Below are 25236 nucleotides of genomic sequence, written 5' to 3' on the forward strand. Positions count from 1 at the left end.
TCTGTCCAAGATTCATATTTTGTTGCTTGTAGCCTTGCCTAAGCCTAGTTTCACCTTTAATTCAGTCTGTTGCCATGTATTTCCTTTCATTAAACTCATGAATCATTTGTAACATTTTTCCCCACTGTGACCACCTGTCTCTTTTTTACATATTTAGGAGTTTCACATGTAAAATCATATAAATCATCTCACAACTCACACTCCTGTCATGAAAATCGCAAGTGAATGATCACTGAACATATGATATAATGATTAAACATGGCTTGTTTTGTAACTCTTAATGCAGTATTACAGCTTTTGAAAGATGTTTCCCAAAGAAATTGTATTAATTAACATCCTGCAAAAAATAACACCATATAAGGTCAACACCAATAAGTAATAGTTGTTTCCAGAATGAAATTCTCACTCTGGAGCTGAGTGTGTGCTGATTTCGAAACTTCTTGGCAGATTAAAACTGTGTGCCGGACCAAGACTCAAACTCGGGACCTTTGCCTTTTGCAGGGAAGTGCTCTACCAACTTAGCTACCCAAGCATGACTAACGACCCGTCCTCACAATTTTACCACCACCAGTACCTCGTCTCCTACCTTCCAAACTTCACAGAAGTTCTCCTGCAAAACTTGCAAGACTAGCACTACTGGAAGAAAGGAAATTGCGGAGTCATGGCTTAGCCACAGCCTGGGGGATGTTTCCATAATGAAATTTTCACTCTGCAGTGGAGTGTGCGCTGATTTTGAAACTTCCTGGCAGATTAAAACTGTATGCCAGACCGAGACTCGAACTCGAGACCTTTGCCTTTCGTGGGCAAGTGCTCTACCAACTGAGCAACCAAACAACAACTCACATCCCATCCTCAAAATTTTACTTCCGCCAGCACCTTGTCTCCTACCTTCCAAACTTCACAAAAGCTCTCCTGCAAAACTTGCGGGACTACCACTACGAGAAGAAAGGATATTACAGTCCTGGAAGTTTTGCAGGAGTGCTTCTGTGAAGTTTGGAAGGTAGGAGACGAGGTACTAGCAGAAGTAAAATTGTGAGGACGGGTTGTGAGTCGTGCTTGGGTAGCTCAGTTGGTAGAGCACTTGCCCACGAAAGGCAAAGGTCCAGAGTTCGAGTCTCGGTCTGGCACACAGTTTTAATCTGCCAGGCAGTTTCAAAATCAGTGCACACTCCACTTCAGAGTGAAAATTTCATTCTGGAAACATCCCCCAGGCTGTGGCTAAGCCATGTCTCCGCAATATCCTTTCTTCCAGTAGTACTAGTCGTGCAAGTTTTGCAGGAGAACTTCTGTGAAGTTTGGAAGGTGGGAGACGAGGTACTGGCAGAAGTAAAATTGTGAGGATGGGTCATGAGTCATGTTTGGGTAGCTCAGTTGGTAGAGCACTTGCCCGCGAAAGGCAAAGGTCCCGAATTCGAGTCTCAGTCCGGCACACAGTTTTAATCTGCCAGGAAGTTTCAAGTAATAGTTGTTGTTTGTTACATATAATCAGTTATAAGTATATGGGGAGTGTAAAAATGAAATAAATATGCACTCCTGTTGACATGTACTAGTTTTTCACAATTTTATTGTGTACTTCATTACTGTAGTATTTGTCAACCTTGTGGGCAAAATTACAGATTATCTGTCTCATAAACTTACTGCTTCCTATTTTATTTTTTATTTATTTTGCTTTGTATGTTGAATATATCAGTATATGATTAGGCGTATAATAGCCTGAGTGACTTATTACTTACATATCTTTTGTGGAGATCTGTATTTTTCTTTCATTTCTTGTTTAATTTAATTATCACAAATGAATAGTTTAATCTCTGTCACTTGCAGAATTATTGTATTAAGTTGACACACAAAATTCTGTGACATTATACAATTTTTACACATATTGGTTGTTCTTTAACAGGTGATGAAGTTATAGAATGGAATGGTCGTTCCTTACAAGGGAAAAGTTTCCAGGAAGTATATGACATCATCGCAGAGTCAAAACAGGAGCCTCAAGTGGAACTTATAGTATCTCGTTCCCTAGGCAGTCGGAGAGCATCTCAAGCTCCTTGGAGGCAGGCTCACTCCTCACCCACCCCCGTCCATAAAGGTAACTGAATACATAGTACAGTTTTGCAACAGACAGCAGGAATCAGTTACATAATTCTGGAAAGCAACAGAATCAGTTCTCGGAAACTGAAGCATATTTAAGTTTATTATAATAGGTTATCTACATTGTTGCCATCTTTGTTTCAAAATAACATCTGTTTCTTCCACACTGTTTTATATTACGTGCTTTACTTTGTACATAGTGTACTCATATAATTTTGAATTGTGTAAACAATGATCTGTGAAATTAATTTCTGCAGAACCCATTTTTAACACTTAATATCTGGTAGTATAGTAATATATGCATGTAACGTTATAGTGATGAATATGATTGGTCAGGAATCACACAATCATGGATTTAATTTTTTTCTTTGTACATGTTTTGACACATATATGATTTTGGTGTGTTGTTATGTGTTGGATACTGTTTTTCTTCATTGTACAGGTGTGTGCTGTTCATCTGAATTTTTTGATTGAACTGTGTGCTTTCTTGACAAGAAAATATGTCATTAATATTCCAGGTGTTACAGCACAGTGAGAGGTCATTGAGTTGCGTCTGAGCTGTTGAAGCTATGGCTGTGTTTCTTTTTATTATGTACATATTTTTGCTATAACAATTTAATCTTTTAGTTCATGCACATGCATAATGGGAGCAACAACTTTATCTTAAGTGAAGAAAGTTATATAGTGATTTTTATTTGTTTTTCCTCACCTGCAGGTTTCAGCACCCAATGTGGTCATGTAGTCAATGTATTTTCTGTTATTTTTCTCTACTAATTTCTGATGTAGAATTCTTTTCTGTATCTTTTAGCAACAGGTTTCCATCTTCATCTGTCGTACAAGGATGAATTTGTGTCTCTTATATCTCTCTCACATTAAAACATACATTGTATAAAATTCTTTCTTGTTCAGAGTTTTCAAACTCTTCCAATTTCTAACATAATATTCTCTGTTCTATTTCCATGCAAATAATCAAACACAGTAATCTCACTACCCTAGAATTGTAATCTTTTTGTTGGTAGTTTTGGTGCAATTAATACAGTTAAAGTGCATTGTTTTTTAAAACTATTTGCGCATTTAATTTTAGAATTTGTCTTCCTTTTTGGATAGAGCATAAAAAATGCAGTTAGTAAGAAATGGTTGTTTGTCATCAGTGAGAATGTTGCTCTGTTCATGTTTGTAGTATTTTTTTTTTTTTATTTTTACGTATTTAGTCTAAACAAAAACTTAATACCAAGATACAAAGCTTAGTATAGTATGTAAAGTCATCAAATATCCATAAAGAATGTTCAGTATACTTGAAGTAAGTATCATTGCAGAAGACAGACGCTACAACACCAATTCTTGGATGGCTGCTGATAGAAGCATAGAGAGTAGAATACGTCTAAATCTCAAACTTTGAAATCAGTGGTTGCCTCATATGGAGCAAATACCTTTGTGTGTGTGTGTGTGTGTGGGGGGGGGGGGGGGGGGGGTGGTGATGATATATACTTCACCATGTCTGCCAAAGAAATGGGTTTGGGGTAGTGGGGCGCCATTAATTATTATAAAACCGAGCAATATGAGTCTTTTGCCTTTTATGGTTTTATTAACTGTGCTCATTTGCCTCAGTTTTTGCTGGCACACTTTTATGCCCTTCTTCTGCTGTACATATTGTTATTAAGATATTTTTGTTTAATATTTTAAATATCTACTTCAGAACCAGGATTCTGGATCTCTTCACTCATGTGTCACTGGAATGAAATCTGAGAGAATCAGTTAAATGAGTTGATATCTGAACATTATTTTGTAAATTCTTCTATGAGGCACAATTCTCTTACAACATGCTTATTGCCAGAGAGGAAGGGGGAGGGGGGGGGGGGAGAGAGCAAGAGAAAGAGGGGGAGAGAATACTTTATGGATTATGGTTGTTAGAATGGTAGCTAACGACCAGTACAAAAGTGCTTGGCAAACTACATTCAGACATGAAGCAGAAAACTGAAATCTGTCAACATTTTGAAGCAAATGCAGAACTTATTACCCATTTCTCTACATTATTGGACTATCTGTATGCTGAAATTGCAGACCCCCGCCTAGCAAAATAAATGTACATAACTACAGGATATGTTACGCACTTCTTTTCAACTAGTATTTACTATACTTGCACATGAATGAAATAAACTTCTTAATTAATTCCTGAATAATTTAATATAACTTGCAAAGCAGCAGGTTCTCTGCAAATTAAAATGTTTATATACAATTATGCAAGCACGTGGAGTGCAGGTCATCACTGTTACCAATAAAATAATCAAACGTTTGATTATTGCTGCATAGTGTACAAGATAACTCTGTAAAAACCATCTCTTTCCACTAAAGTATTCTTGTTGCCCACTCTACACTTTTTAATCTTTCCTTTCATGCTGAAAATTACAAAGAGCTGTAAAACGAATGGATGCATCAAAATCTGGTTAACCAGTTGCTTGCTATTGGTGGCACTGGGTGACACAATGAAACTGAAATATGTAAATGTTGTGTTATACTGTTGTGAGATGTAAATTCACATTTATTACCTCTTTTATACCTCGTTTTGCATCCATTTGACACTCTTTCTGAGACAGATTTTCTATGCTTCAGCATGACATCGATCTATATCTGTATGCATACTCTGGAAGCCACAATATGGTGAGGGGCCGAAAGTACCTTGTACAACTACTAGTATTTCCTTTCCTTTTCCACATGCAAATAGAGTAAAGAAAGAATGACCTACACGCATCTGTAAAAGTTCTAATTTCTATTATCTTTATTGTACTTATGTGAAATATATGTTGGTGGCACTAGGATAATTCTGCAGTCTGCTTGGAATACTGGTTCTCTAAATTTTCTCAATAGTGTTCCCCTAAAAGGAATGTTTCCTTTCCTCCAGAGATTTCCATTTGAGTTCCCAAAGAATCACCATAATACTTGTGTTTTGATCAAACCTTCTAGTCACAAATCTAGAAGCCCACCTATATATTACTTCAGTGTCTTCCTTTAATCTGATCTGATGGGGATTCCAAACAGTCCAGCAATACTCAAGAATGGGTCACACTAGTGCTCTAGACCGTTCTCCTTTCCTACTGCAGCCCTTACATGATCATTCTATTTCATGTAGCTTTGCAACATTACATCCAGATATTTAATAGATGTGACTGTGTCATGCAGCACACTAATGAAGCTGTATTTAAACATTACAGGACTTTTCCTATTCATCTGCATTAACTTAAATTTTTCTGATGTCACCTTCTCATACACCACAGTGCCACCAGCAAACAGGAGCAGGTTGCTGTTCACTCTATCCATTAGATCATTTATGTATGAAGAGAGTAACAGCAGACTTATCACGCATCACTGTGGTACTCATGACAATACCCTTGTCTCTGATGAACATTTGCTGTCGAGGTCAGTGTACTTAGGAAGTCTTTGAGCCATTCTCATATACGGGTACCTATTTCATATGCTCAAACCTTCGTTAAAAATTGGCAGTTGAATACTGTGTCAAACACTTTTAAGGAATCTAGGAATATTGAATCGCAGAATATCATTTGAGAAAAGGGCTGTGTTCATTTCATTTCTTGTTTCTGATTTTCTCTATTTGTATCCATCCCTTGCTACCTTCCCATAAAAGGAAGTTTTATCTCATTTCTTCTGTTGTTTACATTCCACAGTGTTTTAACATTTTACTGACTTTAAACAATAGTGTTTATCAGTTATAATATTTGTTATTAGACCAAGAATCAAAACTTTTCAGCTGAAATTGAAAGTAGACATTTAACATACTAAAGTCAATTTATTGTATTAGACATACCTACCAAATGTTTCAGTTGCATCATTAAATGCTTATTGACATGTGGTTAAACAAAGCTGTTTGTGCATTTGTTGTTATTACTAAAACATTGTTGCCACTTTTCACTGTCAGTTATTTAACGTGTAATGAAACAAATGGTGTGGAATAGACAACTTCATCTACAGTAATATACAAAGATAATTATATTTTATGCTTCCATATCTTTAATGAAAATTTATATGTGTGGTGGCACTGACAAATGGTGACACTTACTTTGCTCTGAAGGACTGAAGTGATGGCATTCAGAGCAACAAAAGCTTTGAGTATCTTACCTGGTTTTGCATGTTACACTGTAAAAGAATAGTACATCATTGAGAATTTTGTCACTGTGACTATAAATTCAAGATTTTCAGAACCCATTATTTGAAATGACTTGTAACTGTTATTGAAAGAATGCAGTCCATTGCTATTGACTGATAGTGACTGCTGAGCCCATTGCTAAAGAGTGGTGATGTGGAGGCTTGTAATCACGGCGTTGGGCTTGAACTTCCAATAAATTGGACCTAGTGAGGAGTCTATTTGTCAAAGGCCTCAAGGTTGTTACTTAGACTTTCTTCAAAAATAATCAAGGCAACTCATATCATATAAATGGGAAGAAGGTTTCTATCTCAGTGACAAATTTGAGGCAAATATTAAGCAATCCACCCATGGCTAGTGGGCTAAGTTTTGGACTATAATCATCTTGAAATTATACGTTTCTTTCAGACAGGGTGTATGGATAGTGATTCACAGCAGAAGGCTGTAAGATGACTGTAAAATTCTGTGAGTCCAAATCTTTAAGCAATTAAAATTCATAGAAAAAAGTGATATATTGACAGTGACAATTACAAAAGCTTGTAAGTAAAAGATACAAATTATAGGTAATAGTTACTTTCTGTTAATTGTGATTATTCTAAGTGATAATGCAACAGTGATGATACATAGGAGAAACATTTTTAAATTTTATAAGACACTTGGTTCATATGCAAGTATATCAAGACTTCACTGCATTCATTTTTTTGTATGTGTTATAAAACAGCTATTGTACAGCCAGAATTGTATATTACCAGGCAGCAACAGCCTTTTCTGGTTACTTCAGGAAAGTATACCAAGAACAACTAGTTCTAATCTAATAACATTGATTATTTTGGGAATTACTTCTGGATTACTTGGTATATATATGTTAGAAGACAAACAGACGGTGTGGAATGAGCTACTGCTGCTTCTTTTATACTACTCAGTTGCTGTTTATAACTAATACTTCAAACAGTAACTAATACTTCAAACAAAGCATTACTTTACACACTCTTCTGTCAGCTGTCTGTCTCCTGACAGAGTCAAGCTTTGTTTGATACAAACTTTAAAGTTAGGCAGAACTTACATTCCTGACTCCAATTATTCTGATAAATTATAATAGTGGCCATGAGGTATATTTTTACTTTGTTATTGAACATTTGAGGATCCTTAATTTCCTGGTCATTGCATGAAAAATGATTTCCTCACAGGAATCTAAAGACTTAAATGCTTTCATCACCCATAACTATTCCAGGTATGGAATGCTTTGCAATTTTTGTTCTTTGAGTGAATGCATTCTGTTTCAGTATAAATACAGTTTCAGCAACAAATTCCACACAAATTCTTTCGCCAAGCTCCTGATGTATTAAGTAAAAACCAATAAGTAGCTCAGCAGTTGAACCCTTTAACTTCTCTGTAATATGTGGTTACATTAAGAAAGCTTTATGTGTTAGATGTTAATTCCATCAGTATAAATATAGTTTCATCAACAAATTCCACAACAACTCTTTTACCAAGCTCCTGATGTTTTAAGTAAAAGTCTAACTCTGTTATATGCTGTTACATTAAGAAAGCTTTTTGTATTAGATGTGAAGTCCATCAAATTGTTAAGTTGTTTGAGGACAGTGAATGAAACTAAACAAAATGATCCAGTTAAATTTTTTCACATACACAATACAACAAGTGTGTGATATAAAGTGTAATTTTTGGCCAGAGTAGTAGCATAATTAGTAAATTATATGTGGTGCTAAATATGCTGCATTTCACTGACGATGAGAGAGAATGGTTTCTTTACATAAAATAAGCATGGCACTGATTCTTTGAACTCTACCATTTGGTGTACAAAAATATCAAGAAACAGGAGGAATGAAATTGCCATTACCAATTTGCCCATGGTCTCGTTTCTTTTTTCCAACAACTATTTTTACAAAAATTGAGACAAAAGCACCACACTTAAACAGAGAAATGATCTGTAACTGACCAGTAAGACTTAATTTTTGACATTTATACCTGACGATTAAATCATGAGGAAAGAAACAGAAAAATAAAAGTACAGAAACATTAGATCACTTACAGCACATATTATACAGTGAACCTTAACTGAGACATACCATGGTGGTTATTGACTTCTGTTTTCACATACTTGTGCATTTTGCCTAGTAGCCTAGCTTGAATTAATAGTTGTTCTCTGGTAGGCACAGTCCTTTCTTTTCAGGTCTGTGTTATCATCATCTTTGAATTTTATAAGTCATCTGTTTCAAAAAATTTTCAACACATTTTATCATGCTTTAGGGTGTTATAATCTTATTGATATTTGTTTATGAAAGCTTAGCATTCAATGTTGTTCACTTTGTTACTCCATGGAAGTTTTTTGTTAGATATTTGTGATTTTGACTGTCTCATGTATATGGCAGTTTTCAGTGTTAATGTACTCTCCGTTATCACTTAGGATTCTCTGCATTTTGATAAGCTCCTCTTTAATTTCCTTTTCATATTAGTCTTTTATTTTTCATACCTTGCTGTCATTAATTTATTTATCTTACAGTATTATGAAGTTGCTACTCTCACTATACTGGAAATGGTAAGTTACACACAGGCACAACAAAAATACTGCTAAACGAGTAAGCTTTTGGTCAGAAGGCCTTCTTCTGAAATGGGAATAGATAAAACACACACACACACACACACACACACACACACAAACATAACATACACAACCATGATCACTTTCTCTGGCCACCGAGGTCAGGCTGCAAGCAACACCACATGATAGGAAAAGCAATATGGGTAGTGGGGTTAAGGAGGAGGCTGGGGCGGGGAATGGGAGGTATAGCAGTGTAGGGCTGAGAGACAGTGAAGTGCTGCTTGTGACAGCAGGCATAGCAGCTAGGTGCAGACGACAGGTTAAATTGAGGAGGGGGGGGGGGGGGGAGGGGGAGTGTAAAAGAACAGAAGTAAAAAGACTTTCAGTTTGTTGGTGGAATAGAAGGCTGCTTGGTGCTACAGTGGGAACAGGAAAGTCGGTGGGTGGATGAAGGATAATGATTAACAAAGATTGAGGCCAGGGCGTTTACAGGAATGCAGGAGATATTGCAGGGGAGTTCCCACTGGAAATCTCAGAATAGCTGGTGTTGGCAGGAAGGATCCAGGTGGCACAGGCTTTGAAGCAGTGACTGAAGTGAAGAATGTTGTGTTGGACAATGTGCTCAGCAACTGAGTGGTCCAGCTGTCTCTTGGGCACAGTTTGTCAGTGGCCATTCATGCAGACAGATAGCTTGTGGTTGTCATACCCACGTAGAATGCAGCTCAGTGGTTGTAGTTTAGCTTCTAGATCATGTTACTACTTTCACAGGTAGCCCAGCCTCTGATAGGATAGTGATGCTTATGACCAGACTGGAGTAGGTGGTGGCGGGAGGATGTATGGGTCAGTTCTTGCATCTAAGGTCTACTACAGGGAGGCAATGGGTTGGGACCAGGGATGGAGTAGGGATGAACAAGGATATTGTGTACATACATACATACATTAATGATGTGGAATGTGTCACTTTAACATAAGTTTTCTTTACACAAAATAATTAATTAATTAATTATTATTTTTATTTATTTATTTTTTACAGTTACTGCTTCACATCTAAGAATTCATCTATTGAGTGGAAGGAGTTGTCATTCAGAAATTCTTGTAATTTGCTTTTAAATGTTGTTTGGCTATCTGTCAGACTTTTAATACTATTTGGCGAATGACCAAAGATTTTTGTGGCAGCATAATTCACCCCTTTCGGTGCCAAAGTGAGATTTAATCTAGAATGTTGAATATCATCCTTTCTTTTAGTGTTGTAGCTATGCACTTTGTTGTTATTTTTGAATTGAGATGGGTTATTAATGACAAATTTCATAAGTGAGTATATGTATTGCAAAGGTACTGTGAGTATCCCGAGTTCCTTAAATAAATGTATGCAAGGTGATCTTGGGTGGGCTCCAGCTATTATTCTGATTACACGATTTTGCGCAATGAATACTTTCTCTCTTAATATGACAAATTACCCCAAAATATGATGCCATATGAAAGCAGTGAATGAAAATAGACGTAGTAGGCTAATTTACTGATATGTTTATCACCAAAATTTGCAATAACCCTAATAACGTAAGTGGCTGAACCTAACTATTTCAACAGATCATCAATGTGTTTATTCCAATTCAATTTCTCATCAAAGCATGCACCCAGAAATTTGAGCATTCTACCTTAGCAACAGACTTCCATTCATAGTATATATTTATCAATGGTGTTATGCCATTTACTGTACAGAATTGTATAAACTGAGTATTCTCAAAATTTAGTGAGAACCATTTGGCAGAGACCCACTTAATAATTTTGCAAAAGACATTATTTGCAATTTCCTCAGCTGATTTTTGCTTCTTGGGTATGATTACTATACTTGTATCATCAGCAAATAGAGCTAACTTTGCACCTTCATGAATATAGAGTGGCAAGTCGTTAATGTATATTATGAACAATAAGTGACCCAAGACTGAACCCTGTTGGACACCATTCTTGATACCTCCCAGTTAGAGGACTCTGCTGGTTTTTGTAGGACTGTCTGTACTGTTAATTTCAACCTTCTGCATTCTTCCAGTTAAGTATGAATTAAACCATTTGTGCACTGTCCCACTCATACCACAATACTTAAGCTTATCTAGAAGAATTTCGTGATTCACACAATCAAAATCCTTTGAGAGATCACAAAATATCCAGTGGGCAATGTTCGGTTATTTGTTGCATTTAATATTTGATCAGTGAAAACATATATAGCATTTTCTGTTGAAATACCTTTCTGAAAACCAAATTGACATTTGTTAGTACTTCAGTTTTACAAATATGTGATGCTGTTCTTGAATACATTACTTTTTCAAGAATTTTGATAAAGCTGTCAGAAGTGAGATTGGGTGGTAGTTGTTAGCATCAGATCTATCCCTTTTTTATGCAATGGTTTAACAATAGCATATTTCAGTCTATCTGGAAAAATTCCCTGTTTCAGTGAGCTACTACATATGTGGCTGAGAATCCTACTTATTTGTTGGGAACAAGCTTTTAATACTCTGTTGGAAAATGCCATCAATTCCATGTGAGCTTTTACATTTGTGTGAAATTATTATTTTTCTAATTTCAGTAGGAGAGGTGGGTTGAATTTCAGTTTTATCAAATTGCGTAGGTACTGCCTCTTCCATATACTGCACTGCATTTTCTAATGAATAGCTGGAACCTATTTTCTCTACAACACTTAAAAATGATTATTAAAAATGTTTTCTACTTCTGACTTCTTGTCAACAAACTTTTCATCATGTTTGATAGAAATACAGTCTTCCTGTGCTCTCAGTTGCCCTGTTTCCTTTTCACAATATTCCAAATTGTTTTAATTTTTGATACAGTGCAGTAGTTTTTATAATGTTTCATTGTTTCGGGATCATTACTCCTCCTAGCTATAAGATACATTTCCATTTTATGTTTACAAGATATTTTTATCCCTTTAATAAGCCATGGTTTTTTACATGGTTTCTTACAATTATATTGCACTGTTTTCTTAGGGAAACTGTTTGCAAATATACTCACAAACGTATAATGAAATATGTTAAATTTTAAATTAGCATGATGTTCCCTGTACACCTCAGCCCAGTCTAACCATTGCAAGCTTTCCCTTAAATTTTGAGGTGTTAAATCGTTAATGGAACACACTATTTTGGAGGACTGTTTTGCATTACTGTATGGAGCTATATCATATGCTGTAACTAGCTGTGGATCGTGATCAGACAGACCATTCTTAACAGGAAAAGTTTTTATTTGATTAAATTTATCTTGGTCTATGAAACCATTATACATCAGTGTGCTGCTTTCCTGTACCACCCGAGTAGGAAAATCAATAAATGATGTCAAATTGAAAGAACCAAGTAATACTTCAAGGTCAAGCTTTCTATCTGACTCTTTCAGAAAATCTATGTTGAAATCCCCACAAACAATAATTTCCTTTCCTTTGTCTGACAGGTAGCTCAACAAAGAATCCAAGGTTTTCAAAAATAGTTGAAAATTTCCCAATGGGGACCTATACACAGCTGCAATTATAAAAGTGCCTTTATTTAGTTTAAGCTCACATGCACATGCTTCTGTGTGTTGCTATACACAAATTTTTTTAGTTTCCAAATTTTTCAGACTATGACTGATTTTAACGTATATGGCAACTCCTCCTCTCTCCATAGTGTCTCCACTTACATGAGCTGAAAGCTTATATCCACCTACATTTACCATTTCCATACCTGTGACTGTATGATGTTTAGACAGGCATAGTACATCTCTTTCACCCTCAGTTTCTAAGTCTTCTATACAAACAAGAAGTTCATCTACTTTGTTTTTTAATACCCTGATATTCTGATGCAATATATTAACATTATTTTTTACTGTACTTTTATGTGAATCTTGTGACATACTGACATTATGTTTTACTGTACTGTTATGAGACTCTTGTGATATTTTCACATCTCTAGTACCTGCCTGTCTGAACTTTTCATTAACTTAATTTCAATCAGTGTAGGATGATTGGATACTGATCTTAGCCTAAAAAAGTGCTCCCATGAGTTTCAGCCCCCCCCCCCCCCCCCTCTTAAAGATTTTGCTATCTTTCCAGCCAGTTTACTCTTCCCTTTCCTACTGAGATGCAGGCCATGTCTTGTGAAGTACCTCCTACCAATACCATCAACAGGAACCAAACCCATGCTTGACAAAGTAGCTGCCTGAAGCAGCTGATCTAGCTCCATGTTGACCCTCCTGACAGAGCTGTTCAATTTGGGCTGATCATACCGCATGAAAGCATGAACCAGGACAACATTTGTATGTTTTGTTGCAGATGGTATTTTTACTAAGTCTCACTCAATATTGAAGTCCTGATCCCTATCAGTACTGTTTCCCGCTCCATCTAGTACCACAACACGATCCTGCTTTGTAAAACCTTGGCACAATGATCCTTCATCCTCCATCATTTGGCTAAGACATGTACTGGGCTTGAAAATACTTGTGATGTGGTACCTGTCACCTAATTTTTCCTGCAAAATTTGGCCCACACCTCTTCCATAGCTACTACCTAACAACACACTTTCCTCCTACTTTCTACTTTTTTTGCAATAGTTGGTTTCCTAGTGAAAGTCTGTTGAGTGCTGACTACACTTACATCTACTTCCTTAGCTGACTGAGGTAGCAAGGCAAACCTATTTTTTTGTGTGCCAATGATGAAAGTGTCTGATACTGTTCTCTTTCTGTGGCCCCTGATCCTTGCTACCACTTCCCACCTGTCTTCACCCTCCTCCCCTCCTCCCTAGCACTATCCAGTTCAGCCTGAAGGGCTCTAATCTTCCCTTCCTGTTCCGCTATTTCCTATCTCCTATCCCTTGAACATAATCTGCAATACCATGGAAGAGACCAATTTACTTCCCCAATTCCCATGCCACTACATTCACCCCAATGTAACCATCTGTCACAACAGCTGCACAGAACCCCAGAACTGACTTTCCCATGGCAGTTCAAACACTTCTCTCTCATGGTTGTTTACAATATTTTTTACAAAATTTATCTAGGCAATAACAATAATATTCTATTAGCTACAGATGACAAAAGCTACTTAAGTTATGTGGAACGCTAATATACGTGTATACTATTAATATAGTAAAGTAATGCAGTTAAACTAATGTTAAAAATCAAAACTTGTATACCCAAAAAATTAGGCCTTAAATCGTGTATGTGCGATACGTACTTTACGCGTTTTGAAAGGAAATATAAGATTGAACTTAAAACCTTTAATTCCCCGAGTAGATACAGTACTACTAAATATATGTGTAATGAAACCAACCTAAATTCTTCACTTAATACTTAAAGAAATGTCTTAAATTTGTATGGGCGATATGTACTATACGCGTTTTGAAAGGAAATATAAGATAGAACTTAAAACCTATAATTCCCCGAGTAGATGCAGTACTGTTAAATATGCGTGTAATGAAAACAACCTAAATTCTTCACTTAATGCTTAAAGAAATGTCTTAAATTTGTATGTAAACGTCTAAAGTACGTGGAAACTGGCCCTTATGTTGTTCAGTGGGGAGCAGAATACTACTGTGGGAGGGGCGGGGAGACTAGTGAGTAGGACGTTCATCATTTCACAACACAATGAGAGGTAGTTCAAACCTTGGCAGAGAATGTGATTCAGTTGCTCCAGTACTCAGTGGCACTGAGTCATGAGAGAAATACTCCATTCTGGCAAGATGGTGGGACTTTGGGAGCTGCTAGATGACTGGAGAGGTAAGGCACAGGAGATGTGTTTCTGTACAAGGTTGTGAGAGTAAATTTGGCCTTTGAAGTCCCTAGTGAGACCTTGATATAATTCAAGAGGGACTCCTTGCCCCTTTGCAACTGATTACTGTGCCCTTATTGAGTGAATATCTGCTCTATTAGACCAACATTTTCAACCTATTATCCACAACCTACCCTTCTACATGAAAGACAACAACCATTACTTCCACTGACTCTCCACAGTTGCTGTTCCTTTATCTCAGGGTGCCCTGCTTGCCTGCAACCTACCCTCCTATATGAAAGACAACAACTATTACCTCTACTGACTCTCCACAGTTCCTGTTCCTTTACCACAGCATGCTGTGCTTATCAGTATTGGTGCCACTTCCCTGTCACTACATCCCCAATGCCTGTGGCCTTGCCGCTATTGAATACTTCCATTCCCAATTCCCGACAGTTTCCAAACTTGCAGCCTTCTTCCTGGTCACCATGGCCAACCATATCTTCACCCATAATTATTTCATCTTTGAGGCATCACCTACGAACAATCCAGAGTATGGAAATGGGCATCCACATGGCATCATCCTATGCCAACCTATTCATAGACCATCTGGAGGAATCCATCCTAACCATCCAGAATTCCAAACCCCTCACCTGGTTTAGATTCACTGATGACATCTTTTTGATCTGGATAAGGGTGAGGACATACTGTCCACTTTATTCCAGAAACTCAACACCTTCTCTCCCATTGGGTTCACCTGGTCCTTCTCAGTCCAACAAGCCACCTCCTCAATTTTGACCTCCACCTCAAAGATGGCTACATCAGTACCTCCATCCATATTAAAACTACCAACCACCAGCAATACCTCCACTCTGACAGCTGCCACGTATTCCACACCAAAACATCCCTTCCGTACAGCCTAGCCATCTGTGGCTGTTGCATCTGTAGCGACAAGAAGTCGCTCTCGAAATATACCAATGGTCTCAATGAGGCCTTCACATACCGAAATTATTCTTGTGTGGAAACAGATCTCCCGTGCCTTCTCTCTCCAGTCACCCACCATTTCCTTAAGTTCCAATGACCAACCACAAAGGAGCATTTCCCTTGTGACTCAGTAGCAAGTGCCATGGTTTCAACAACCTCTCGTCGTGCCCTGAAAGGAGGACTATCCTACCCACTAACCTTCCCAGCTCTCCCACATTGGTATTCTGCGATCCACCAGACCTGCACAGTATCCTCATCCATCCCTGCTTCACCCCTGCTCCCAGCCTGTTGCCTCATGGCTCGTGTCCCTGTAATAGATCTATATGCAAGAACTGACTCATACATCCTCACCACCACACACTCCAGTCTGATTACAAACATCACTTATCACACCAAAGGCAGGGCTACCTGTGAAAGCAGTCATGGAATCTACAAGCTGAACTGTTGACCACTGTGCTGTGTTTTATGTGGACATGACAACCAACAAGCAATCTGTCCGGATAAAAAGCCATTGACACACTGGACCATCCATTTGATGAGCACACTGCCCAACATTCTGTTCTTCACTTCAGTTTCTGGTTCACAGCTTGCACCATCTGAATCCTTCCTACAAATGCCAGCTGTTCTGAAATGCACATGTGGGAACTCTCCCTGTAATATATACTACATTCCCATAACCCCTCTGGCCTCAACATCCATTAGCCACTGTCCCTTATCCAATTCTTCCCTTCCCTGTTCCCACTCCATCACTGCACAGTCTTCTGTTTCACTGACACATGTACAGTCTTTTAACTGCTGTCTTATCTGGTCTTCCCCTCCCCTTCCCCTTCCCATCCTCCTCTTTACCCGCACCACCAAGATTGCTTCTCCCATCATGCATTACTGCTCACAATCTGGTCTCACTGGCTAGAGTGTGTGTGTGTGTGTGTGTGTGTGTGTGTGTGTGTGTGTGTGTGTGTGTGTGTGCATGCGTGTGTTGTGTATTTCAGAAGAAAGCGTTTTAGCTGAAATTTTACTGGTTTAGCAATCCTTTTGTTGTGCCTGTGTGTGACTCAACATCACCATTGAATGGTGAGTAGCAATCCATCATTTCCATACAGTGTCATTATTTTCTCCTGGATTTTTCATTGTGTTATATATCTTACAGTCAGTTATATTTAGTGTTCTTTTTTAATTCTTTTTAATCTTTGTTCTTTTGTCATCTCTTATCAGTGATCAACTCTAGGTATTCTGTTGGTTTTAATTCATCCTTATAAATGTATATTTCTAGGAGTGATTGATGAGTAGATTTTCAGTTCATTCCTATAAAGATGGAAATGTCCAGGCTACAACTATTCTCTCTTTATTCTGAGAATTGTTTTGTTTCTTCTCAGTGTCATGGATACTGATTTTCATGACCAGGTGGTATATATTCATTCTTTTGACAATATGTGTTCACTAAGCATGATGGTAGTTTACTTCAGATCTATTTTACATATATCTTTGAAGTATGTAATTTGTCTTTTAAATGAGTGTGTAACTTCACCAAAGTGTCCACGCAAGAAGTCTTAGATATATGCTCAAGGGCTATGTATTTGAGGATCAAAGCTGGTAGTTAAGAAATAATTATGAGTGTATGGCACCTTAGAACATTGGTTTTTATAACTTTTTACTTCATCATAATGACGATAAAAACTGATCATATTTTGTTTCGAACTGGTGAGCAGTTATTCTAGCATTACTGCTTTGTAGAAGCATCCTGATCACAAACTTACAGTGTATTTGAAACTGGTATGTGTTATTAGTAAATTGTTGTTCTAAATCCTTTTCCATGGCTTCACCTTATCAGCTGCAGCTCTCCACCCCCTTTTTATTGATCTCCATGTACAGTGATAAATTTCTAGTGTATCCTAGATTCCTGAAACTAAAGATTATTTCCAGAGAATACCCATTAATGACAGTGGAATATTGATATCCCGTACCATAATGGTGGTTCTTTCATGCTGAAGGCAAGACACAATGCCTTTGAAACCGTGTGAAATGATGATGGAACTGTAATTTAGTACAGGTTGCCAAAGCAGGGCAATTGAGCATATAGAAGGTCATGAGAGTGTACTGTTCCAGTTTTTGATTTTGTTTTAAGGTGAGCAGCATCAAAAGGCTCCCATCACTTCTTGTTTGGTAATGCACATTGGCTTAACACCTAAAAAATTTTGGCCTTAATAAAGTCAGTAAATGGATGAAATCATTTATTCAGTCACTCAGCAACCATACTGGCACTGAAACTAAAGATGACAGAGAAAAGGCTAAAATACTGAATCTTGTATTCCAAGATATATTCAGTACTGGTGATTACTATATTGAGGTAATTGATCACAGAATAGAAAGTTTACTAAAATTACTCAACATTATAAGGACATCTGGACCAAATGAGAAACCTATCATATTACCCAGAAATTATGTGAATTCTGGCAGCAGTGGATGTTGGGGAATAAATGGCAGAAAGCATTTGGAAAAAAAGTGCAGTTCATTCTCATTTACAATTTTAGGAGTACCTTGAGAGAATATTACAATGCCATTATTGTTTTAATATACATAAATGATCTAGTAAATAATGTCGGAAGCTCCATGAGGCTGTTCACTGATGGTGAGGTGTATAGAAAGTTTGCAATGCCAGTTGATAGCAACGAAATGCAGGAAGTCCTGCAGACAATCAACAGTTGGTGCAAGGACTCTCATTTGATGCTGTGCATAAATGATTGTAACATACTGTGCACAGATAGGCAGAGAGACCTATTATTGCTCTATTACATTATTGGTGATAAAAATCCCTGGTAGAGATTCATTGGCAAATATTAAGAAAGTGCAATTCATCCTCAAAATAAGTGACTTACAAACCACTTCTGACACAAATTCTTGAGCACTGCTAATCAGTTTGGGATCCTTACTAGGTAGTATTAATATAAGAGAGAGAAAATCCCAGAAAGAGTGCATTTTTATGATGGGATTATTTAGTAAATGCAAAACCATTACAGAAATGCTCAAGAACTTCTAGTGGCACATGGCACAAGAGAGATGTCATGATACACATACAAGTTCACTGTTGGAATTCCAAGAAAGTACATTCCAAGAAGAGTGGTGCAACATTTTACTTCCTCCTACACATATCTCGTAAAATAATGACAACAAGAAAATCAGAGAAGTTAGAGCTCACATAGAGGCTTACTGACAGTCATTCTTTCCACACACAATCTGATAATTGGAATACAGAAGAGGGAAAATCGCTAATGGTACCAGACTTGTCCTCCACCACACACTTTAAGGTGGCTTGCAGATTGTAGCTGCAGATGTAAATGTCTGTGTACATCTTCAGGTTATCTAAAATTATTTAATTGGACAGATAAAAAATCTACTCACCAAGTGGCAGCAGAACACGCACATAAAAGACTACTGTGATTGGCAAGCTTTCGGAGCCAGTGGCTCCTTCTTCAGGCAGAATGGTTAAAGGGGAAGGAAGAAGGGTGAAGGAAAAGGACTGTAGAGGTCTAGGAAAATGACTGGAGAGGCCTAGGAAAAGGGATAGATATTGGGAAAGTCACCCAGAACTGTGGGTCAGGGGAGAGTTACCTTATGGGATGAGAAGGAAAGACTGTTTGTTGGGGACTGCATCAGATGAGATTTGAAAACCCGAGAACTTTTAGTAGTAATCTCTGTCTTGCACATTACCCTGTCTTCCACCTTTATTCTCTAGCAGAGAAAAAAAAAACAGAGGTAAAAACAAATTGAAATTAGTTGTGCTTAACAACTTTTTCTGTCCTAGAGCTGAATTTCTGAACAGATAATATCTGTGAATGGTATTGTTAAATTAGTTAATTTTCATTGGAGATTACAGTACAGCAAGAATCCAGTCATGTAAATGCCCAAAATGTAGTCATATATTCATTGAGAAAAAGTTTAACATTTGTAAACCTGCTGTCACATTCAACTTCATGCCAAGTTGTCACCAATTTGACACAGAGAATAATAAAATGACAGACCATACAAAGCAAACAAACTAAGGATTTTGGATGCAAAACATGTTTTTCTTCTTCTATTCTCCTGAGTTTTCACATCACATTGTGGAGTAGGCATTTATTACGCGGTTTTTGTTTATGTTAGTGACATGGTGTTCAGATCGCTTTCCTGACACCACCTGAATTTATGCACCCCAACTGTCTGCTTCTAGAGTAAATCTCTCTCTCTCTCTGTCCTTCTTTTTCTCCACCACTCTCCCCCCTTTTTTCCACCCCTCTTCCCTCCCTGTCTCCCTCCTCACCACCACCTTCCTTTCTTTTCCTCCTCTCCTGTCCCTCTCTCCATCCTTTATGTGCTTTACCCTCTGCACTCCTTTCATCTTGATTTACTGCCACTGAGTCATCTTTCAAAAGACCTGCCTCACGCTTCCTGGTCTCATGCATTCTTTCCTTCATCGTCCCCATCTCCGAATACCCAGGCAACTGCTTTCAGTAATCAGTATTCAGTAAAAAGTCCGCTGCTACTGCAAGCACGTCAATTTGGGCATTTGTGTGTTAATGTGTTGACTCTCACTAGAAAAAGAGCGAGAGCTTGGAAATTAGTGTTAATTGTTTTCTATTAAATGTTTCTGTGTCCTATGTGCTAGTCTTCTATAGGTAAGTGGTTGCCTTTCCCTTAGTTTATGTATGTAGAGTACATCTCACGTTCAGATCTGAGAATGGTTTCTAAATGTCTAGTTGGATGTGGAAAATGGCCTAAAAGCCACATACAGGCAGCCCTTCTTGCCAACCTGCAAGGCGGATTCGATCTGGGGCTGGTTCACTCCCTGAATCCTGAAACCAGTTTGTTAACACACTCAGCTGTTTGGGTGGGTTATCCAGTGCATGATTACTAAGAATAAATTAATTCTTGCTATAAATGTGTATTGGATGACACTTCAAAACTCTGAACTTATTTTAAAGTGAACATCTCTATTTAATGATATTGATTTAGATCTAGTGTTCAATAGTAAAAAACTAAGGAAGCTCTAGATACGATACAGAAAGGGTCTTTATGAGCCATTAGCTGAATGGGATGAAAATTAAAGAACAAATATTTAATTTTAAGGCAGTTCTTTGAAGAGATGCAGAATGTTGACAGAGAGTAGGAAGAAGTATAGAGCATATGTAAAGAAGCCAGTGGGGTCAAAGTACACTCTAAAATTTAAATGAGAGGAGACACATAGCGAAGGAAAGAAGGGGGATGTAACTGATCAGTTATCTACAGGCTCCTATTCTTTAATCAGTAAGCAAACAAGTCTTTTGACTACCTGTTGTCCCTTTTACATCAGATTTCCTTGTCATTACCTGTGCCATATCACCCTACAAATTTGTTCATGCATGTGACCTCTGTACTGCCAAGCACTTCCTTTTACGTCATACTGCCACAGAAACCATTATGACTTCCTCCGGATGTACTGACAAGTAACAATTTTCTTCGAGTCACAGAACTGCCAATCACTAATTTAAAACTTCCTTTCAGATTAAAACTGTATGCCAGTCTGAGACTCAAACTCAGGACCTTTGCCTTTCACGGGCAAGTGTGATACCAACTGAGCTACATAAGCATGACTCTCGGCCCATCACCCCCCCCCCCCCCCCCCCTCGCTTTTCAGCTTTACTTCACCTTGTCCCGTGAGGATGGATCATGAGTTGTGATTGGGTAGCTCAGTCAGTAGAGCACACGCCTGGAAAGACGGAGGTCCCAAGTTCAAGTCTGAATCTTGCACACAGTTTTAATCTACCAGGATGTTTTATATCAGCTCACACTCCACTGCAAAGTGAAAAATTAGTTCTGGAAACATTTCCCAGGCTGTGGCTGTCATTTCTCCGCAATACCCTTTCTTTCAAGAGTGCTAGTCCTGCAGTTTCGCAGGAGAACTTCTGTGAAATTTGGAAGGTAGAAGATGAGATACTGGCAGAAGTAAATCTGTGAGGACGGGTTGTCAGTTGTGCTTAGGCCACTAAGTCAGTAGAACACTTACCCGTGAAAGGTGAAGGTCCCGAGTTCAAGTCTCAGCTTGGCACACAGTTTTAATTGCCACAAAGTTTCACATCAGCACAAACTCCACTGCAGAGCAATAAGTTCAGTCCGGAAATGTCTAATTTAATTCACATTTATAATTAATGTGGGTTTTTGAAAATCATAATTCTTCAAATCATTTTTCTTTACACCCATTTCTTTTTTGGTCAAGATTGGATTAACAAATATGTCAGTTACTAACACCTTTGTGTTCCCACTAAAACCATCAACAACTAGTGGTACTATAATTATGGATATGCCACTCTAACAAACTAATCATTAACAACTGAAAACAAGTAATTCCTCAGACCACAGGTAGTGAAATCATGTTGTTTGATACCCTGATAAATACGAAAAATATGTCCTCATATTAAACAGTTCCTCCTGTTTAAAAACTGTCAAGCAGCAGCTGCACTAAGAATATGTCTTTCTTAGGGCATTAGCTGACTGAGATCATTGGAAGCTCCTTTTCCCAGTTGAGCTCTCTACTGCTTATTCAACATATTTCTTACATGCTGTGATATTTTGAACCATGCCTCCCTAATGCAGTTGTCTTAGCTGTGCATACTGTAACTTGATTATGTATTCCAGCATGCCACATATTGCAGTTTTGCCCTTGACAAAAGGTTTTCAATCAGAGGGTGAGTCAAATATGACAGTGTTAATGCAACCTGTTCAAACTCTTGACCAGTACTTTATTCTGGTGTAGCTGTTTCCAAGCTCTCTGGTATAACTTTCCACCAAGCTCTCAGTGAGAATATCAGAGAAAAAAGCACAGATGGTCCAGCCAAGTGACCAGTTAGATTGACTCATGCAAAATAAACAGAACACCAAGAGGTGAGAGATGTAGTCCAACAACTTTTGTGAACTGTTTGCATCGGGTGCTATCAATAACTGCCACAATTTTAGTGGCTTTACTGTTAAAGTTATGGAAAGACTTTGAATTGGCCATGTTTTTGATTCAAAACACTTTTTTGCACACCTTGTTCAATTTGACATTTTTACATGGCATGTTATTAGATACGTTGATGTGTTGTAAGAACAGAGACAAAGCAGGTTCAGCCTGAACACTTCAGTCAGTTACAGCAACATTGTCAAAATCATATGCATTACTTTTTGTAGTCCTGATAGCAGTGGAATTACATTCTCTAGATTGGATTAGATTAGATTTACTTTCATTCCAAATGATCCGTAGTGAGGAGGATGTCGAATATGTCAGAAAAACAATAATACATGACAAATATTTACAACTGAAACAAATAAGCTAATGTACCTACCACAGGTCCCAAGTGGAATGATAATCATTTTTTTAATGAACACTGTATGAAAGAAACATTTTACAAACACTCATTTACTAAATTTAAAAAAAAAAAAGTTTTTATTTATTTATAAGGTAATAAACGTATAATGGAACTTATTTGCAATGGACACATTACTGCACTGAAATAGTGCAGAAATTAGAATGTATACTTACACACATACACACACAGACACATACTTACACACACACACACACACACACACACACACACACACACACACACACACACACACACACACACACTTATTTACAATGAACACATTACTGCATTGAAATGGTGCAGAAGTTAGAACACACACACACAACACACACTTATTTATAATGAACACATTACTGGACTGAAATGGTGCAGAAGTTATATACAGGGTTTTACAAAAAGGTACGGCCAAACTTTCAGGAAACATTCCTCACACACAAATAAAGAAAAGATGTTATGTGGACATGTGTCCGGAAACGCTTAATTGCCATGTTAGAGCTCATTTTAGTTACATCAGTATGTACTGTACTTCCTCGATTCACCGCCAGTTGGCCCAATTGAAGGAAGGTAATGTTGACTTCGGTGCTTGTGTTGACATGCGACTCATTGCTCTGCAGTACTAGCATCAAGCACATCAGTACATAGCATCAACAGGCTAGTGTTCATCACGAACGTGGTTTTGCAGTCAGTGCAATGTTTACAAATGCGGAGTTGGCAGATGCCCATTTGATGTATGGATTAGCACGAGGCAATAGCCGTAGTGCGATACATTTGTATCGAGACAGATTTCCAGAACAAAGGTGTCCCGACAGGAAGACGTTCGAAGCAATTGATCAGCGTCTTAGGGAGCACGGAACATTCCAGCCTGTGACTCGTGACTGGGAAAGACCTAGAATGACGAGGACACCTGCAATGGATGAGGCAATTCTTCGTGCAGTTGACGATAACCCTAATGTCTGCGTCAGAGAGATTGCTGCTATACAAGGTAACGTTGACCACGTCACTGTATGGAGAGTGCTACGGGAGAACCAGTTGTTTCCGTACCTTGTACAGCGTGTGCAGGCACTATCATGAGCTGATTGGCCTCCACGGGTAAACTTCTGCGAATGGTTCATCCAACAATGTATCAATCCTCATTGCAGTGCAAATGTTCTCTTTATGGATGAGGCTTCATTCCAACGTGATCAAATTGTACATTTTCACAATCAACATGTGTGGGCTGACGAGAATCCACACGCAATTGTGCAATCATGTCATCAACACAGATTTTCTGTGAATGTTTGGGCAGGCATTGTTGCTGATGTCTTGATTGGGCCCCATGTTCTTCCACTTACGCTCAATGGAGCACGTTATCATGATTTCAGATGGGATACTCTACCTGTGCTGCTAGAACATGTGCCTTTACAAGTACGATACAACATGTGGTTCATGCACGATGGAGCTCCTGCACATTTCAGTCGAAGTGTTCGTACGCTTCTCAATAACAGATTCGGTGACCCATGGATTGGTAGAGGCGGACCAATTCCATGGCCTCCATGCTCCCTTGACCTCAACCCTCTTGACTTTCATTTATGGGAGCATTTGAAAGTTCTTGTCTATGCAACCCCAGTACCAAATGTAGAGACTCTTCGTGCCCGTATTGTGGACGGCTGTGATACAATACGCCATTCTCCAGGGCTGTATCAGGGATTCCATGTGACGGAGGGTGGATGCATGTATCCTCGCTAACGGAGGACATTTTGAACATTTCCTGTAACAAAGTGTTTGAAGTCACGCTGGTACGTTCTGTTGCTGTGTGTTTCCATTCCATGATTAATGTGATTTGAAGAGAAGTAATAAAATGAGCTCTAACTTGGAAAGCAAGTGTTTCCGGACACATGTCCACATAACATATTTTCTTTCTTTGTGTGTGAGGAATGTTTCCTGAAAGTTTGGCCTTACCTTTTTGTAACACCCTGTATATCAGTTGGTTCTGGCAAGTTATTGGAAATTTGTGTTCTTGAATAATGCACACCTTTTTGTACAAGAATAAGTGACTTTAAATCCTTGTGAAGATTATTCTTATTTCTCATATTGATTCCATGAACTGAGCTGTTGGTCTGAAAAAGTAATATATTTTTAATGACAAATTTCATTAAGGAATAAATATATTGGGAAGCAGTAGTTAATATACCTAGTTCCATAAACAGGCTTCTGCAGGATGTTCTTGAGTTCACACCACATATAACTCTTGTGTCTGGAAAACTTTAGCTTGGCTTGATGAATTACCCCAAAAAATAATCCCATATGACAATATGGAATGAAAGTAAGCATAGCACGCCAGCTTTTTCATTTTTATATCCCCTATGTCTGACAC

General features: G+C 38.0%; 1 protein-coding gene across 1 annotated transcript in view; it reads left to right on the top strand.

The window, feature by feature from the left end:
- LOC124775814 (regulating synaptic membrane exocytosis protein 2-like) overlaps positions 1-25236 on the top strand; it is a 966162-nt gene that overhangs the window by 177331 nt on the left and 763595 nt on the right. The window contains exon 5 of the mRNA XM_047250647.1: positions 1898-2086. Within this exon, the coding sequence (XP_047106603.1) occupies positions 1898-2086 (189 nt within the window). The remainder of the gene's footprint in view (positions 1-1897; positions 2087-25236) is intronic.

This window comes from Schistocerca piceifrons, chromosome 2, assembly GCF_021461385.2.
Source record: "Schistocerca piceifrons isolate TAMUIC-IGC-003096 chromosome 2, iqSchPice1.1, whole genome shotgun sequence".
NCBI lineage: Eukaryota > Metazoa > Arthropoda > Insecta > Orthoptera > Acrididae > Schistocerca > Schistocerca piceifrons.